General features: G+C 69.7%; 1 protein-coding gene across 1 annotated transcript in view; it reads left to right on the top strand.

The window, feature by feature from the left end:
• INPP5A (inositol polyphosphate-5-phosphatase A) overlaps positions 1 to 17,701 on the top strand; it is a gene marked incomplete at both ends in the record, with an annotated part of 47,419 nt that overhangs the window by 11,482 nt on the left and 18,236 nt on the right. Inside the window, 4 exons of the mRNA XM_084245896.1 lie at positions 1,379 to 1,420; positions 5,704 to 5,804; positions 6,470 to 6,557; positions 16,357 to 16,420. Coding sequence (XP_084102022.1) covers positions 1,379 to 1,420; positions 5,704 to 5,804; positions 6,470 to 6,557; positions 16,357 to 16,420 — 295 coding nt within the window. The remainder of the gene's footprint in view (positions 1 to 1,378; positions 1,421 to 5,703; positions 5,805 to 6,469; positions 6,558 to 16,356; positions 16,421 to 17,701) is intronic.

Here is a 17,701-nt window from a genome sequence, read left to right as displayed (position 1 = left end):
TGCAGAGTAGGCTTCTGTTCTGGAGAATTCTCTATGGTACTCCCCGGGGGAGGGAGGCAGGCAGCCAAGAGGGGCTCTTTCTCTGATTTCACCGTGAGTGCCGCTGGGATCCCTGGAAGTGGAACCTGTGTATGTACAGTTCCTGAACACCGTGACCCCCAGGAGTCCACTGTCTCATGCAGGTCTACACCAGCTTCTAGGGATTCGTCAGAGTGGCCGTGCCACCCCTGCTGGGCCTCTCGGGCACTGGCTGTCCAGCTTTCATGGAGTGGCTGCAGCCATTCAGTTCTCAAATGGGTCCAGGATGGCTATGTAAGCCCAGAAGAGCCCCTGAGGGTTCTTTGCTGTTGGGGGCTGCAGTGGGGAGTCCCCACCAATGTTTGGAAAACGGCGCACGACCCCTCAACCTCCCAGCCAACGTCTTGACCTCCCAGCTGTGCAGCGACATCCCGGCTATGGGACTGGTGCTCTTAGTCATGAGTCTGTGGGTTTTCGCTGCCATGTCCTTGGATTTTGGGCATTTGTCTCCCACACCATGAGGGACAGTGGTGTTCTTGCTCCCTGTGAACGTGTCTCCATCACGTGGGGATTGGAGCGGTTCGGGGCAGAGCTGCACATTAGCACAGTCAGTGCCTGTGGGTGACCGTTTCATTCATTAAAAGTGCGTGTAACAGGCAGCTCCTTGGTCACACAGGTGTGGGGGGCGTGTGGGGGGTTGTGGGGTATGAGTTGGGCCCTGGGCTGTGGCCTGTGTCCCCCAGCCTGAGCAGGGACTGTGTGGGGTGCTGTGGGGCGGGCGCCAGAGCAGGGGCACCCTGCGGGCTTTGATGGGATGACGGGTCCAGGCCTGGGACGGGGAGTGGGGCGCTAGTGAACCGTGGTGTGGAGCGCGGGTGTGTGGAGCGTGTGCAGCCCAGTGCGAGGTGGTGCTGGCAGGGTCCCAGCATGGGGGACAGGCCAGCCAGGTGTGGCCTCAGAGGGCAGCCTCCCAGGCTGGGTCTGGTAGCAGCCGCCTCTGGAGCCTGAGGCTGTCCCTGGGCCCAGGGTCCCTGTTAGGGAGGCCCAGGCGACGGTGGTGGTCTCGGGGCACCCCCAGAGGTGCAGGCTGGCCGCTGTGGGCCCAACCCCAGGCGCTCTCCATGGACGTCCCTCCAGCAGGTCTTGTGAAGGGGGTGCTCCGGCCGTGGTTGGCACCCCATGCAGTGTGGGGCATCCTTGATGGGTCCGGCTGGGGGTGGGCGTAGGCTGCGGTGGGCACAGAGTGGGCAGTAACTCGTCCCCCTCCCTCCTTCCCATCCCCCCTCCCTGCGCCTTCTCCCCATCCCCCCCCCCCCCCCCCCGTCCCCTGCCAGTCTGACGCTCTCTCCTTTCTCCACAGCCCGACAACCTGCAGAAGAACTGGCTGCGGGAGTTCTACCAGGTGAGCCAGCGGGCAGCAGGGGGGTGCCCTGTGGGTGCTGGAAGGCCACTCAGGGGGACACATGCCTCACACCTGGTGGGCGTCCCCTCCACCTGCGCCCCGACCCCACATCCTCTCCGTGACCCCCTGCTTCTTCCCTGTGCCCCGCATCCTCCTGTCCCCCACGTCCTCCTGTCCCCTGGCCCCACCTCACTCTGCCTGCTGCCCCCACCTGCCTCACCTGTGTCCTGTCCCCACACCCTCGCCCCTCTGCCCCGTCTCCCCATCTTCTGCTCTCTGCTGTGTGAATAAGAGGCAGCAGAGCGGGGTCCCCTCGGGGCTGAGCACAGGCAGGCAGTGCTCCTCACTGTGAGGGCTGTGGTGGCCAGTGGGGGGCATTGCTGTCGGGTGTTGGGGGCCTGCAGTCATCCAGGAGGCCGGTGGGGTTGCAGGGGTGCGGAGCTCTGCCAGTGGCCCTTGGGCTCCCTCTGGGAAACGTTTTCCCTCCCAGTGGCACCGGCGCATTCCCAGAGGGCAGTTTGCGAAGAAAAGGGGGCGCCGCCCAGGCCCTGCGGGCAGAGGGGCGGCCCCAGAGGGACGGGGTGGGGAGGGTGGCCGGGGAGCCACCTGCTTTCTTCAGTGTGGTTTTCTTTCCTTGCTGAGTTCTTCCCTCCTTGATTTTGGCTCCTCTGATGAACCTGCTGGTCTGGGCTGGTTCTGAAGGCCGTAGACGCAGCCTGGCGGAGGGTGGTCGCGCTCCAGGACTCGGCCTGGGCAGGCCCTCGGGCAGCCGGGAGGGTGGAGGCAGCGGAGAGCTGGGCTGGGGCAGCCAGGCCCGGCGGCCTCCAGATGTGGCCAGTCCCTGCAGCAGAGGGGCCCAGGAAGCCAGGCGCTGGCCTGGGGGGGCCGTTCCCGGGAGCGGGTCCTGGCGTCTTTCCTTGTGACCCCGAGGCTGCGGCCGCCCGTGGCTCTGCGGTCAGCAAGGAGACAGGGCAGCTGGGGTCCAGCTTGATCCTGCCCCCACCGTGCTCAGAGGGAGGGGCTTTTCAAGCGAAAGCCCACCCGTCCGTGCCGGGCTCAGCACCGAAGCAAAGGGTCGGTGAGAGTTAGAAACAGCCCCGCTGTCCGCGCCTCCTCCGGCTGCCAGACCCTGCGCTGGCTGCACTGTGGCCCCTGGGCATAGCCGGCCGGCAGCCGCGCCGGGTGTGGACAGCCTGCGCGTGGATCAGCCGGCCCGCTGCTGCCGTGAGGCCGTGGACTGCGGCGGCCAGCGTGCTGGGCAGCGAGAGCTGAGCCTGCGGCCCTCAGAGCCTGGGGCTGGGCTTCCAGGCCCCACCCAGCCTGTCGGTCCGGGCTCCCTCCGGGCCAGCGGCGGCCGGGGCGTGTCCAGAGCCCGCGGGTGAGCGGCGGCCATCCCCTCCCCAGGGTCCCTCCTGGCCTGGCCTTATCTCGGCCGCCAGGCGCGGGCTGTGTGGCTGCCTCCTTTTTAGGTCACTGGGCTGCATGAAGCGGCCCGGCTGTTGCTATTTTTGAGGCTGACTTGGCTGCGCTCCGCGGCGGCTGCTTCCTGGGGGCCGGGGCCTCCGGGGCCACCTGCAGGCCGGGCGCTAGCGGGCGTGGACTTCTGCCCTTCTGCCGCCTTCCCAGTTCATTCTTTTCCCACACGTGTCCCCCGGGCTTCGGTGCGTCCCGCCGAGTCGGAACCGGCCTCGCTTTTGGAGGGCGGTGGAGCCCCGGCAGCGCCCAGGAGGGCCCCGCCGCGCCCCCGGGGTGTGTCCGGCACTGCGGGCCGGGCTGGGCCGGGCCGGGCCGGGCCGGGCCGGGGCTCTGCCCGTGGGCCGCGTCCGCCGGGGCGCTGAGGTCCCGCCGGCGCCGGAGGCGCGGGGCTCCGGCCCTCGCGGTGGGGCGCAGTGGGGACTCCCCAAGGCGGGGGGCTGGCCCTGCCCCTCGCCACGGCCGGGGCGGCGCCCTGGGGTCCAGGGCCTCGGCGGGGAGGGCGGCTGGGCGCTGCCCACGGGGTGCTGTGGGCGTGTCGGCCCCCGCCCCCCCCCCCCCCCGCAGCGCCCCGCTCGGTCAGCGCGGCCGGAGGCTCCTTCCCGAGGGGCTGCCCAGCCCCTCCCGCGGCCCCCTGCCCGCGGCGGGTGTTGCGGGGCGTCACCGTGGGGTGTCCCTTTGCGGCCACGGCCCGCAGTGGCCTCGCGCCCCCGACTCCCCCGCCGCCCCCCCCGCCCCCCCCGCGCCTCCGGCCCGCGCGCCCCGCGCGCCCTCTGCTGGCGGCCGCCGCGCGGTGCAGGCCCCGGCCGGGCGCGGCGGGCTGGAGGCGAGGGGGCCCGCTGGGGAGGGGGGCGGGGGGGGGGAGATGGGGAGGGCTGGGGAGGGGGCCGAAGCGGGGGAGACGCAGGGGCCGGGAGAGGGGCGAGGCCTCCGGGCGTCAGCCATGAAGGTGCCGCCGCCGCCCGCGGTCGCCCTCGGCGTCCGCACAGCACCCCGAAGCTGGCCGCGCCCCCTCCTCTCCAGGCCCCCGCGCCCCGCCCGCCGCCCACCTGGCCTGGACGCCGCGGGGCGCCCCGCGCCGGCCCCTCTCCCCGCACCGCGGGCGCCGGGCCGGACCCCGCCTGCGGGCGTGGGGGCGCCCTCGAGTGTCGGGGGCCGTGGGGCCCATCCTCTGCCCCCCGTCGGGCGCCCGCCCCTCCCCCTCAGAGGCCGGCCTGGCGCCCGGCCCGGCCCGCCCGGAGCCCGGAGCCCAGAGCCCAGGGGGTGGGCAGAGCCCTGCCCGCTGCAGGCCAGACCTTTGAGCCTGAGAGGCCCGCCCCTCCCCCGCCGGGCCCCTCCCCCGCCGGGCCCCTCCCCCTCCCAGGCCCTTCCCTTTCCCGGGCCCCTCCCCCTCCCAGACCCCTCCCCCTCCCGGGTCCCTCCCCTTCCCGGGCCCTTCCCCGCTGTCCCCTGCTGCTGGCGCCGTCCATGTCCGTCCCTGAAAGGCGGCCACGTGGCCCTGGGGCTCCCTGTGGACAGGCCTCTGGGGCCCCCACCGGGGGACCTGGCTCCCGTTTCTGCCCAGAGTCGCGTCTCTCACGCACAGCTGCCCTCGGCCAGGAGGACGCGCCCGGCGGGTCCAGGCCACTCCGGCCCAAGCAGGCGGTGGGGGGCGGCGGGCAGCAGGCGGGGGCTGCCCTTGCTTCCTCACCCCAGGGCCCCCCACTCTTCGGGCCCCACTTCCCCGCGATACAGCCTGGGACAGCGCTGCTCACCTGCCCCTGGGTTTGGGGTACTCCTCCAGGTTGGGGTGCCCTCCAAGATTGGGGTACTGTTTTGGTTCAGGGTACCCTCCTGGCTCCCCAGGTGTGGGGTGCCACTTCAGCTGTGGTTGCCCCTCTGCAGCCTCGGTGACTCTGTGGGGTGGCTGTTTGGATCTCTGTGTGCTCGAGGGGTTCTGTGGGGGCAGCAGCAAACGTTCAAGGAGTTCGGTGGGTTTCGGTGTTGAAGCGGGCGCCATAAGACAGCTTCAGCTCCCACAGCCGAAGCGGACCACCGGGTTGGTTTACACGAATTTGTTCATTTGTTTATGGCTTTAGGGGGGCCCCAGGGCCCCTCTGCGAATCGCCTTCCTACCGGGGAGCGTTACCTGGAGCTCAGGGAGCCCAGGTTGGAGGTGGCACCTGCATTGTCTCTGGCAGCGCTCCCTGGGATGGGGCAGACCAGGGGGTGCCACTCTGCAGAAGTTGGGGAGCACCTCATTAGCCACCAAAGTGGAGGAGGAGGCCCGTCCACCTCCTGAGTCCGACCCCACGAGCCGGGAGCGCTGGGTGGGGGTCCAGACAGGAGGGAAGCGTTTAAGTGGCGACGCAGCCAGCTTACGGGACCTCGGTTAGCGCCCGGCCCACGGCCTCCCAGCGATGTCCCGGGGCCCCGCCTCACACCCAGCGACAGAGCGGGCCACGCACACACAGGTGCACATGGGCGCACACACAGGCACACACCCACGTGCACTCACAGGCACACACACAGGTGCATGCACACACCCAGGCACACACAGGCACACGCACAGGCACGCATGCACACGCCCAGGCACATGCACACGCTGCTCCCTCTGAGGGACGGGCGGCCCCGGCTGCGTGTCTGGTGGTGGCTGTCTCGGCCTCCTCAGGTCTCTCCAGCAGGGCTGGGCTCGAGAGTGGCAACCGCATGCTCCAGGGATGCTCTGGGGCGGGGCCCTCGCGGGTTGCGGGCGTGGGCGTGGACGCTCTGGAGCTGGCCCTGGGGCCCAGGTGGCCGCACCCTGACACTGAGCTCCCCCCCCCCCCCAGGTGGTCCACACGCACAAGCCCCACTTCGTGGCCCTGCACTGCCAGGAGTTCGGAGGGAAGAACTATGAAGCCTCCATGTCCCATGTGGACAAGTTCGTCAAGTAAGTCCTGGCTGGGCCCCCGGGTGTCTGGGCGCCAGGCCTGTGCGGGGCTCGGCCTCCAGGGAGCGTCTCCTGGGCAGACCCGGGCGGTGGGTTTTCCCAAATCATCTTCATGTCAGGACAACTGCGAGGCCAGTGCTTCCTTCACCACCTGGCGGGCCCGACCCCCTGGGTGTCTGCGCAAGGACAGCCCGTGCTGGGCCTGGGGCTCCCGGCGTCCTGGCCTGGAGGGATCCGGAGGGCCCGGCCCAGCGGGCAGGGAGGGCTGCACCTGTGGCCGACAGGAGGTCAGCGCGGAGGCCCTGCCAGGCAGGCGAGGGGAGGCGCTCAGGGACACGGTGACCGCAGGGCCGGGGTTGGGGCAGTGGTCAGCGGCCCGGCCGTCCTCCCTTCGGTCCCCGAGGCCTTGGGCACCCTCCGTGCTGTGAGGGCAGGTGCTGTGGCGCCCTGGCCAGGGACTGGCCAGCAGAGAGTGCCCCTCCGCGGGGACTGGGGCTGAGGGCCAGCCAGCTGCAGACATGGGGCCTTGGATGGGCGTCTCCGCCTCCGGGTGCCCTCTGGAGAGCCAGGTCTCCTCCCCACCCCCTCTCTCCGCGGGAGCTGCACCAGCACCGAGCCCTGAGCCGCAGCCGGAGGCCTGCCTGAGCCCTGCTCTTTGCCCGCAGGGAGCTGCTGTCCAGCGAGGCCATGAAGGAGTACAGCCGGGCCCGCGTCTACCTGGACGAGAACTACCGGTCGCAGGAGCTCTTCACGGTAAGGCCTCGGCCGCCCAGCAGCAGGTGACCTTCCCTGTGGCCTAGTCACTCCAGGTCCCGCGCTGCCGAACAGCGGTGTCCTGCACCGGGGGCCTCGGAGGCCCGAGCCACGTGGGAGCCGGGGGGTGGCCCGGCCCACGGCTCGAGGAGGGGGCACCAGCCCTGGCTGAGCGCTGGGGCTGACCGCCTGGGGCTCAGCCAGCCTCAGTGGGCTTGGAGCTGGCTGCAGGGCTCCCCCAGAAGGGCTGAGTGTCCCCGCCCCGAGGCTGGGGTCCCCCACGAGGGGCCTTGGAGGGGGTTGGCTCCCAGGGCCCTGCTGGTGGCTGCTGCCGAGGAAGCTGCTTGAGGTGGAAACCTGGGCCTGGGTCTCACGCTGGCGTCTGAGGCGACACCACATAAAACACGTGCTGAGACCAAAAGGGGGGTTAATTAGAAGCAAAATAAGCCTAACCTGGAGCGTTCCCAGACGTGGGCGTGAACAGCGGGAGCCGGGAGCTGCAGTGGACCCCGTGGCGGGGGCGGGGCGGGGCCCGGCGCGGCCGCTTCAGCCGTTAGAGCAGAGTGACCCTGCGCGGGGCGTGGAGCGAAGGCAGAGATGGCTGACGGGGCGCCCCAAACAGCTGGGGGCGCCGTCCGTCCTCGGCAGAGGGGTCCGGGGCTGCCCAGGGGCCACCCCGCCCGCCCACGCCCATGGGGGTCCCATGTCCTCTGAAGCGCCCGCCGCAGGTGGCTGGCCGGGGCCTTTATGATCCGCCTCGCCCCTGGAGCTCTGCTGGAGACGCCGTGTCACCGTCGCAGGGAGCATCAGAACCCGAGAGAAGAGCTCGTCCCGCGACTCGGTGGTTCTCTGAGGAGCGGCCGGTCCGCAGCTGGCGGCGTGAGGCCGGGCCAGTTGCCCGAGCCCCCTCTCTGCGGGGTCATATGCAGGGGGTGGGCTGTACCCCCTCAGCCGCAGTCATGGGGCGCAGAGATGGGGCGCTGGGACTCTCTTCCCCGGGGCACAGGCAGGACGCAGGTGGACGGCCGGCTGGCATTCGGGAGGGGTCAGGTCTGGGTGGTGTGGGCAGCCTGGGCCACGTGCCCTGCCTGAGCCCCTGAGGCTTTGTTTCAGTGTCCGCAGAGCTGGACAGTGTCCAGGGGAGGGGCCCACGGAGGGTGCAGCGCCCTGGCCTGTCTTCTCCCACGCCGCCTCCCGGCAGCCCTCCCACAGGGTCGGGGGCGGCTCTGCCTGGCACCCAGCGGGTGCAGTGGGTGTGCCTGCCTCTCGGGCTTAGAAGGTGAGTTTGGCCTTGGCCCAGAGCCCTTGAGAGTCCTGGGAGCCTGTGCCCACGTCCGGGCAGGGCTGGGCACCTCGTGGCCCCTCCCTCTGCCTATCAGGGGCAGGAGAATTTAACTTTTACAAGATTAATGGGATTGGAGCAATATTTTCAGCTGAGTGTGGTTCAAATAATAGGCCATTAATTGAAAAGGGAAATTGAAATGAATTTATCTTGTACATAAATGCTGTCATGGGCATTAATAGGGATCAGAAAATAGTGGCCTGTTCCCAGAAGGAACTGGAGCCCGGAGCTGCCCCCGAGGTGTCAGCACGGGTGGGGGCTGCTGTGCAAGTGGGGGCCTGGGGGCTGCGGTCTGGGGGGATCGTGGGCTGGGGGTGCTCCCTGGGGACTGTGGTTTGCGCCCAGGGTTGATGGTGGGCTGGGGGCTGTGATCTGGGGGGCTGGGTCTGGGGGGCTGCAGTCTGGGAGGGGCTGGGGCGGCGGGAGCCTGCAGTGCCCGTCTCCGCCAGGAGGTGGCGCCAGAGCGGCGCGCCCTGGGAGCGGCCGCCCCGGCCTGTCCTGTCCGCCTGAGCACAGGTGGCCCCGCTGGCTGCTGGGGAGAGCCTGGGGTGGGGAGGGGGTCCTGTGGGCCTGCCGAGCCAGTGGAGGGCAGGGCCTGGGCCCAACATGGACACAAGGAGGCCCCTCGGCTTCCTCAGCGGCCCCTGGCCACGACGCGGCGTGGTGGGGAGCCTTGTGCCCTGGCGCATCAGGAACCAGGGAGGCGAGGCCCCAGCTCCGGGCACCCTGTCCGAGCCCCAGGCTGGCCCTCAGAGTGGGGGTGTCCACCCAGTCATTGGGTCGGCGCATGCTGGACGCCTGGGTAGCGGGAGGGGCCTCAGGAAGGGCTGCACCCGAGTCTGGGAGGACCCAGACTTGGGGGGACCCTGGCGGGGCGGGAGGGAGGGAGTGGGGTGGGCACAGTGCCCCGGGCCATGCCTCGGGCCTTGCGTCTGGGCAGGAGGATGACAGTGTCCATGGCGCCACTGCCCAGCCTGTGTGCCCCCTGGGCGGCGCGGGTGACGCCAGCTCTTGCTCCAGAGACCAGGCTGTGGCTGCTGCCTCCACGCAGTGGACGAGCCCTGGGGGCCCCCGCCTTCCCCCCCCACCCCCCCCTCAGGACCCCGGGCATCCTGGGCCCAGGCCAGGGGATACTTACACCCTAGGGGTCTGGGTCCCCCGCTGAGTGTCCCCCGCGTGGGGGTGTCGGAGGCGGCCCTCCCCCGCTGCCTGCCCGTCTGTGCTCCTCCGCGTAGATTTTAGGGGATTTATGGAAAGTTGATGGGGTTTACTGCGGCTCCGGCCCAGGCAGGGCGGCGGGGAGGCCGCGGCCCGACAGCCTGATGAAGTGGGGAGGCGAGATTGGTTTCCGAGGTGCGGGCCGGTGCGGAGCTAAATCACGCTGTCGCGCAGGGCGGTGGCACCTGCACCCCCGGGACGCGGGCGGCGCGGTGAAGGTGAAACTGTCATATCGATCTTTTTAGCCCTGAAATATGAGCCACTTTACTCCGTTCCCCGCTGCTGTGGCGCGAAAAATAATAACTCGGGTCCAAATTAAAAATATTGATCCCGGGAAGGTGCTGAAAGTAAATAAGCGTTTGCCAAGTTTTCGGGTCAGGGAGGACCGGCCGGGCCATAAACGTGTCGGCGCGGCCGCCCGCATCTGTCTCCCCGCGGACTGATTGGTCATTATTTACGCCCAAAAGTGCCGGCCCGGCCCCGCTGCCGCACCCGCTGCCCGGGCGGACCCCCGCCCCCGGCTGGGGAGGCATCGGGCCTCGGGCCTGGACGGCAGGGTCGGCCGTGCCTCTGCGGTGCCTCTGAGGGCCCGGTGGGCGCAGAGCTGCCGCCCGTGAGCCCGGGCCCGCCCCTGGCTGCTGCCCCGAGCCGGGCCCGCATGGCCGCCGTGCGTCAGCCGGCAGGTCCTGCGCGGCCGGAGCGAGCACTCGTGCTGAAAGATCGAGGCGCCGGGGACTCCTGCTCGTTAGCGTCTTCTGACAGAAAATCACTGGAGCAGCCAGCGTCAACGCAGCTGGCCCCGCGCGGCTGTGGCTCCAGCGTCGCCGCCTCCCGGCCGGCCGCTCAGTCCAACCCTCCCGGTGCCCATCCCCGCCCCGCTCGGGGCACCCACGGTCCGCGCGGCCAGAGGCCCAGCCAGTGTCCTCCGCCCTCCATCTGCGAGGCGCCACCCGTGCGGCCGGGGGTGTCCACTCCGGGGCGAGTCCTCGGCCGAGCCCGGCCACTCCTGCCGCCTCCTGGCCCAGCTCCGCGCTGGCCGGGCCCGTGGGGACCCTGTTCCTAGCCAGTGTGCCCAGCCCCGGCGTCTGGAGGGGCAGGAGGGGCGGCCTCGCCCTCGGGCTGCTGCTGGGCCAGCCCCCCCAGCACAGCCGACCGCAGAAACAGTTCCCACTTCTGGGCTCTGGCCAGTGCCACCTCCGCCCTCCTGGGGCCTTGAGGGCCACGCCAGGGACAGATGGGGTCCTTCGCCCCGCGGGGTCGAGGCGACCCTCCTGCCCCCTCTCCGCAGGGGTCGGGGCTGCGGGCACAGCACGTCTGGGCGCCCTGTAGAGGTGGCTGGCCGGCCGGCGGGCGGCCCCGTTCTGTCCAGCCCGGCTGGGTGGCGGGCCGGCGTCCTCCATTGTCCGCGGAAGCCCTGAAGGATTGGCCAGACCGCGTGCAAACATGTGTCAAATGGAAATTGTTACACTTTGCTCTTCATCTTGAAATTAATGTCCGCTTGTCAATTTTTATCGCGGGGCTAATGGATGAAGTCCGGGATTGCTGCCCCCGCCCCACGTGGCCGCGCGCTGCCGGCCGCGCCCCGGCCCGCGAGGGGCCCCTTTAATTTCCTTCCTATTAATCTCACCGCCGCCTGCGGGCAGAAGCGGCCGGCCAGCACCCCGCGGCGTGTGCGAGGCGGGGGGCGGGCCGCCGCCCTCCCCTTGGGTCAGAGCCCGGCTGGCAAATAAATGTCGGCTGTTCTTCCGACCCTCGTAATTATTTAAAGGGTTTTCGAAAGAGAGAACAAATTAAATCAAACCATAACTGTTGTGTCTCATTCTGGAGTTAAGTGTATTTTTAAAAATGTGGCGTCTCCTCCTAGTTTTCATCTATTATCACGATAATTGAGTTTGTAGCTGGAATTGAATTTATCAAATTGCGTTATCCTCGTCAGAGACGGGCTGGGACCCCGGCGGGCGAGGCTGAAGTTAATCTGCTTTGCCGCAGCCTCCGGTGGCGGCCACAGGCCCGGGGAGGCCGGACCCTCCTCTGTCACCCTGGACACCGTGTAATTTCTGCTCAATCCCTTGTGCAAATAATGACATTTGAATCGAGCATTAACAGGCTTAATTACTTTAAAATTGTCATTTTAATTTACACTGATATAGTATTGATCCCACAAGCAGAGATTAAGCTGTTCAGCCGAGCAGGTGATGGGGGATCAAACATTAAAGGGTCCTCGGGGGCCGCGTGCCGCCCGGCCGGGGCGGAAGAGGGATGGCGCTCGGCGGTAATGAACTGGCGGCATGCGGGGACATGAATCTTGGGCTCCTGGAAAAGGGGAAATAATGGGGTTTGGGAAGTGTTTGCAGGTCATTCATTCGCCGCCATGCACCGATTCTCCCGTGGTCCGTGCGCCTCACCAACATTTATTTATCCAGCAAATTCCGCGGCTTTGACCTTTCTGCTAAGTACATGGAGTGCGCGGGGCGGGGTGTCTGCGGGGCAGCTCTGGCGCGCGTCTGTTATGCTCTCCCATGTCCAGGTGACATCAAACGAAGTCGGCAGTTCCCCGCCGCCCTGGAGCCCGGCCTGCGCCGCGGCCCACCGCCCCCTGGGCAGCACCCCGAGAGCCCGCGCCCCTCGCCGCGGGGGTCCCCCCAGCCCCTGCGTGGGGGGCCTCGGCCCCTTCTGGGGGAACCAGGCCTAAGGGCAGCCTCGGCCGTCTCCCTCGTCAGAGGTTACGGAGTAACAACGCAGGTGATTGATTTTATAGCTCAGCGGAGAATGAGGACGTTCTTGATCACTGTCCATAATGGCTTTATTTTAAGCGGCAGCCTGGAGATTTAATGAAAGCATCATCAGGGAAATGAAAACACCGCCGGCCCGGAGTTTGCGTGGGAGGCCGCGGGGACCACCCTGCTGTCCTCCGCTGCCCAGCCTCGTCCCAGCACGGGCCTGCTGACCTCGTGGTCTTCGCCAGCGCCGCCCGGGGACACGTCCCCCCTCCTTCACGAGGCACCCGCCCAGGCCCCTGGTAGCCAGAAAACCAGACGGGAGTGAGGCTGGCTGGGCACCGCCGGTGGGCACCCCCACTGCCCGCGTCTCCACGAGAGCCGGGCCCTCCACAGACCCAGGCCCGCCAGGGAGCTCTGTGTGGCCACCGCGGACCACAGGGGCCAGCGGTGGCCAGGAGGACAGGCGATGCAGTGTGGGGAGTAGTAGCTCTGTGCTCTGTTCTGTCCCCCGCCCCGGGCACCCCTGGGCGACCCCTGGCAGGGGCTCTGCATCGCTGCATCAGCGCAGGCTGGCCATCGGGGCTCTGCCCCACCCAGCCCTCCCGGCTCTGGGCATCTTGTTCTTGTTGCTGCCCCCGGCATCCCCGGCCGGCGCCCACCGTCTGCCCCTCCCGTGGGAGCAGCAAGGCCCAGCACTGCCATCCATGCTCCCGGCCCGGGCCCCTGCTCCTCCAGGGGCGGTGGTGGTGGGCGTGGGCAGGCGGGGTGGGGGTACCCTAGGGGACACCGCCTCGGCAGCAGGGAGGAGCATTCTCTCCGGTCCAGGTGGCCAGCAGAGACCTAATGGTGGGCACGGCGCCTCCATGGCCTCTGCCCGGGCAGTGGGTGCTTCCTCCAGCTGCTGGCCATAGGGGCCCAGGGTGCTAGGGGCTGCCGCAGCTCCCGCCCACAGGCCACCCCTCGGCGCAGGGCAGCCCCGTCCAGCAGCCCTGAGGGGTCAGCGCCTTGACGGCATCTGGGGCAGGCCAGCGGGACGGTCCCCATGGGGTGGCGGGGCGGGGGGCCCTGCCGAGGGGGCAGGCTTCTCGTGCCTCCAGTCAGGGTGCGCGGAGGACAGAGCTGGCTGCAGGAGGGAGGCTGGACGGGCGCATCCCGCAGGGGCGGCACCCGTGGTGCTGCGGGAAGATGGCCGGGCTCTGGGGGCTGCCGTCCAGCCCCAAGCCCGGCACAGAGGCAGCTTCAAGAAGGAAGGAGGACGCCTTAGCCCGGGCCCTGGGGGCGCCCCGGGCCGCTGAGGGCCGGTCCCGCCCAGGCCCGGAGCTGCCCCGGCCTGGGGACTCTGGCATCAGCCCTCAGGAGCGTCCTGCGGGCTGGGCCGGGGCTTCCCGCCGAGGGTCATTCGTGGCTTGTGTGCGCTGACCTCTGTCCTGCTGGCCGGGGCCTGCAGGCGCTGGGGCAGGGTCACAGCTGTAAGACTCGCCTTTTCCTTCGACCATTATCAAAACTTGCAATTTACAAAATGTGCGTCGCCAAGAGGGAGCTCCCTGCGAGGGGAGCCGGGCGGGGCTGAGGGTGCAGGGGCCCAGGCATGCCAGGGGCTGGGGGTGGCCCTGGGGGTGCGAGGGGGCCGGGCCGGGGATTCAGGGGCCAGGGCGGAGCTCGGTGCTGCCTGGACCAGTGACTTTGGAGAGGGTCTGGGTGCCCTGGGGGAGGGAGCCCCCGCCCCGCCGCTCTCCCAGCTGCCCCCGCAGCAGCCCCGCCCGCCCAGCTGCGCCCAGCACGCCCACGGCGGATTCTTCGGGGTTGACAGCCCAGCCCCCCACCCGCCCCCCTGGAGCCTGTGTCTGCACCACGCACGCTGACCGGTCCCTGCTCCGCGTCTCTGTGGAGACACCCTTCCCGTGGTGCCGGCCCTGGCTGCCCTCCCAGCCGCGGGAGGCGTCTCTCCCCCCAAGCTGCCCGAGCTGCCCGCACGCACCGGTGGCCGTCCTCCTCCGTGGGCTGCCCGGGGCCCAGGGCACTGCCCAACGGGGTGATGGGGCTGGGCACGCGGGGCGGCGGCCCTGACCGGGCCGGGCCGCAGGCCTGCAGGCTGCCCCCGCGCTCCCCCCCGCCCCCGCCAGGCCAGGCAGCACGCCTCCGTGCCACGGCCATCGGGCCTGTTTAAGTGGATGAGGCAGTGGACAGCCAATTTAATTAACTGTGATGTCGGCCGTGGGGCTGGAGGCCAAACGAGATTACGTGCTGCGGCAGGGGCGCCGCGGGGCGCAGCCGTCAGCTGTGCCCCCGGAGCGGGCTGGGCAGGCCGGCTCTCCCTGGAGATGGGGGCGGCCCCTCTGGGCAACGCAGGGCAGTCACGAGCCTCCCGTTGGTGGCTGTCTGGGCTGGTCACGCAGAGGCTGGGGGGCCGACGAGCCCAGTCCCCTGCCGCTGCCTCTGGCCTCGCTTCCTCGGGTGCTTCCCGCCACAGGCTTGTGTCAAAGCCAGAAGTCGGGCCTGGGTTGTGAGGTGGCTGCTCCCCAGCTGGCACGTGTCCGGAGCGCACTCTAGAGGCCACTCAGAAGTGGCCGGGCACTCTGAGCTGAGTGGACGCCGCGCCTGCCTCCGCCCCTGCAGGCGCCCGTCTCTCTGCCTCACTGTCCAGGAGCCCCCGAGCCGCTGAGCCCGGAAGGACGGGGCTGCCACGGGCCGCGCAGAGCAGTCCTGGTGGGCTGCCTGGAGAGGGCAGCGTTCCCACAGAGGCTGCAGTGGCCAGGGTTCATGGGAGACCCACAGGGGGGCAGGGGAAGTGCCTAGCTTAGGGGTCGGGGTGTGAGGGCTGCAGCCACTGCAGAGCAGACCCCCCTGACCTCGGGGGGAGAGGCCGCAGGGCCGCTGGAGGGGGGGGGCGTCCTGGAACCAGGGCGCTGGAGAGCACTGAGGGGCCTGGAGGGCCCCCACGTGACTTCTGCTCCCGAGGGAGAGGCTCCCGCACCTGGGAGCCGGCCCGGTCCCGGGCCTGTCACCGGTGGGCTGCTTCGAGCCTGCTCGCGGGTCCAGTTGCTTCATTTGAAAGGAAACCGCTTGCAATGCTTTGTCCGTGGACAGAGCCCAGCATGCTGTCCGCCAGAGAGCGCCCCCCTGGCCTGCGCGTCGCCCGTCCCGGGGCGAGGGAGGGGCGGCTCTGGGCCCTCCGCTCCTGGCTTTGAGGTGAGACTGGTGCCCCCGCGGACCCCCAGTGTGGGCTGCTGGCTGACGGGCGTCCAGTGTTTGCACATCAGGAGGCGCACTGGGCGGACAGCAGCCGTGGGACGGCGGGGTCTGCTCGCATGCCGCGCCAGGGGGGCAGAGAGCGGCCGGCCTGTGCTGTCCCAGCCCCTCCCGAGAGCGGGCGGCCTCCCGCCAGCCCCGACCCACCTGGCCAGCGGCTTCCCCCAGGGGCTGCGTGCCCCGCACTCGGGTGCCCCCGCCGAGCGCCCCGCCGCCCACGAGTGCCCCGCCGCCCGCGCGTCGCCAAGAGGAAGTGTCTTCACTGTTTCAGCAAAGACCAGGAGCTGCCCCTTGGCCAGGGATGCCGTGACGGTGGCTGGTGGCCCCGAGGCCCCGCGGGCAGCGCTGCCCCTATGGGATGGGCCCTGAGCTGTCGACGGCTTAAACCGGAGCTTCAGCTGTAAATGCCCATCAGAGCGGGCTGTGGGCTTTCTGGCCCGGAAGCTGGTTTCTGCGCTGACCCCCGCTTCCCGCCCGCGTGCAGTGCTCGTGTCGCTGCGGGTGACCGCCGCGCCGCAGGGCTTCCCAGCCCTCGGTGCCCACAGGTGGGGCCGGGTGTGGCTGTGGGATGGGGCCGAGCGGGCCTCCCAGGTCCTCAGTCCTGGGGTAGGGGGTGCTGGTGGCCTGGCCCCTTGTGGCCCCCACGTGCCGGCAGGACCCACCACCCACTGGCCGGGTGTCACAGGTCAGCCCGCCTCCGCCCTGAGGCCTCTTGCACCGGGATACAGGTGCTCACGGCAGCCCAGGCCCTGGGCTCCATGGGCAGGGGCGCTGGGGAATGGGAGTCCTGGCCCAGCCGCTTCGTCTGGCCCTGTGCACAGGCACGCGGGCAGCCGGGACAGGCGGCCTGCTGCTCCCTGGCCACCCCAGCTGTCCCCACTGGGCCTGCCATCCCCTCAGGGCCCGAGCCCGTCGGCCAGGCAGCAGAGTCCCACTTTGTGGGAGCGAGCCGAGCTCTGGGCCTCCGTTGACCCCTCACCCCATCACCTGGCCCTTGAGGGGTCCCCAGTGGAGCCGGGAGGAGACGGGGAAGGCGCCCTGGCCTGTCTGCGGGGCTGGTCCCCACCCCGGCCTCCCTGCAGGGCCGCCTCCCACCAGCAGCTCCGACTCCTCTCCCGCGGCTTTCCTTACCCTGGGCGGGCAGCGCCTGTTTGGGACTGGGGGGGCGGGCGCGGGGCAGTGGCGGCTGGGTCACGGGGCGGCTCAGTGGCCCCGCGTCCACCTCTCCTTGGAGTCCACGGGCTCACAGGTTTCTCCTTTCGCTCCACAGGCCCTAGGAAGCTTCTATTTTCTTCACGAATCCTTGAAAAGCATTTCCCAGTTCGACTTTAAAGGTGAGGCGCCCCTGCTCCCAGCCGGCTGGCGGCCCCTGGTCTGTGGTCCCTGGTCTGCACCAGGGCCACGCGGGCGCCACTCGCTTTCGGTGTTTCTGGACCAAGGCCCCCGTGGGGCCCCAGGTGGTGCTGGGGGGTGGGCAGCCCCTTGGGGGGGTACGGGGGCAGAGGGGGCACCTCTGACCCAGCAGGGTCTGCCCTGCGCCTTGTCTCGGGGCTAGGGCGGTGCAGGCCCTCGGTGAGGACGGTCTCCGGCTCCTCCGGCCGCGTGGCTGAGCAGACCGCGTCCACCTGAAATGTTATCGAAGCTGTAACGACCGTGGGGAGCCACGAGCTATTGGTTCAGAGTCACTGTCTGCGCGCTCAGGAGGCAGACGGTCTTGCAGAAGCTGAGCGGCCGCCCCGATTTGAGCCCAGCCCTCAGGTGACACCTCGCTGGGGCCCTCACCTCTCCAGACACCAGCGTCGGGCGTTGCCCCTGGACCCTGCGGGCACAGCCAGGGCCTGGGCAGCCGGGCCGAGGCCGCACTTCCCAGGAGGTTATGGGCATCGACATCTGAGTCCTGTGTCCGGCACAGAGGGGGACAAACAAGCGCAGTGACCAGCGAGGCTGCGTCCCTCCGCCCGCTGTGACAGGCAGAGGCCCTGCGGCCATGGGGCTCTTGTCAGCCCCACGTTTGTGTCAGCGCCCAGGCAGATGGGCCAGGCCGGGGACGCTGGGGCAAGGCCAGCCAACAGTGCCTGCTCTGGGGTGGCCTCCAGCCCTCCGTGGGTCCCAAGGGCTGGTGTTTGATGAAGGAGGGTGGGCCTGGAGTACTTCCATGCCAGTTCCCGAGCAGACGGTGGGGCTGGGCTTGTGTGGAGGGGACGGCATGGTTCACGCCAGCCTGTGCCCGGCCTGGCCTCCCCACTGGTCAGCTGGGTTCCTCATCTCTCTGATGGGCCTGGGGGATGCCCTGATTGGCGAGGCCTCGGGACCAGGGGCCCTAGGTCACCTCCACGAGTCGTCTGTGCAGCTGGGGTCCTTCTGGCACCCTGTGCCCTGCCCTGTCCTCGTGGGCCGGGGGCTGGGCGTGGGCCGGGCTGCCTGAACACCAGGGATGCCACCTACCGCCGCGCGGCTGGACCGGAGGCCCTCGGGCTGGAGACCAGCAGCCCATGTGGGGGGCACCCAGGCCTGGAGTGAGAGGGACCCAAGTCGACCCCGTGTGTGGGGTGTCTGCCCTGGGGGGCCCAGCTCGGGGACTGGCTCCGAGGAGCCCTTTGGGGACCGGCAGGCAG

The sequence above is a fragment of the Talpa europaea genome, assembly GCF_964194135.1.
Source record: "Talpa europaea genome assembly, chromosome: 10".
Classification (NCBI taxonomy): Eukaryota; Metazoa; Chordata; class Mammalia; order Eulipotyphla; family Talpidae; genus Talpa; species Talpa europaea.
The sequence above is the reverse complement of the archived record's forward strand: the minus strand, read 5'-3'. Positions and strand labels throughout refer to the sequence as shown.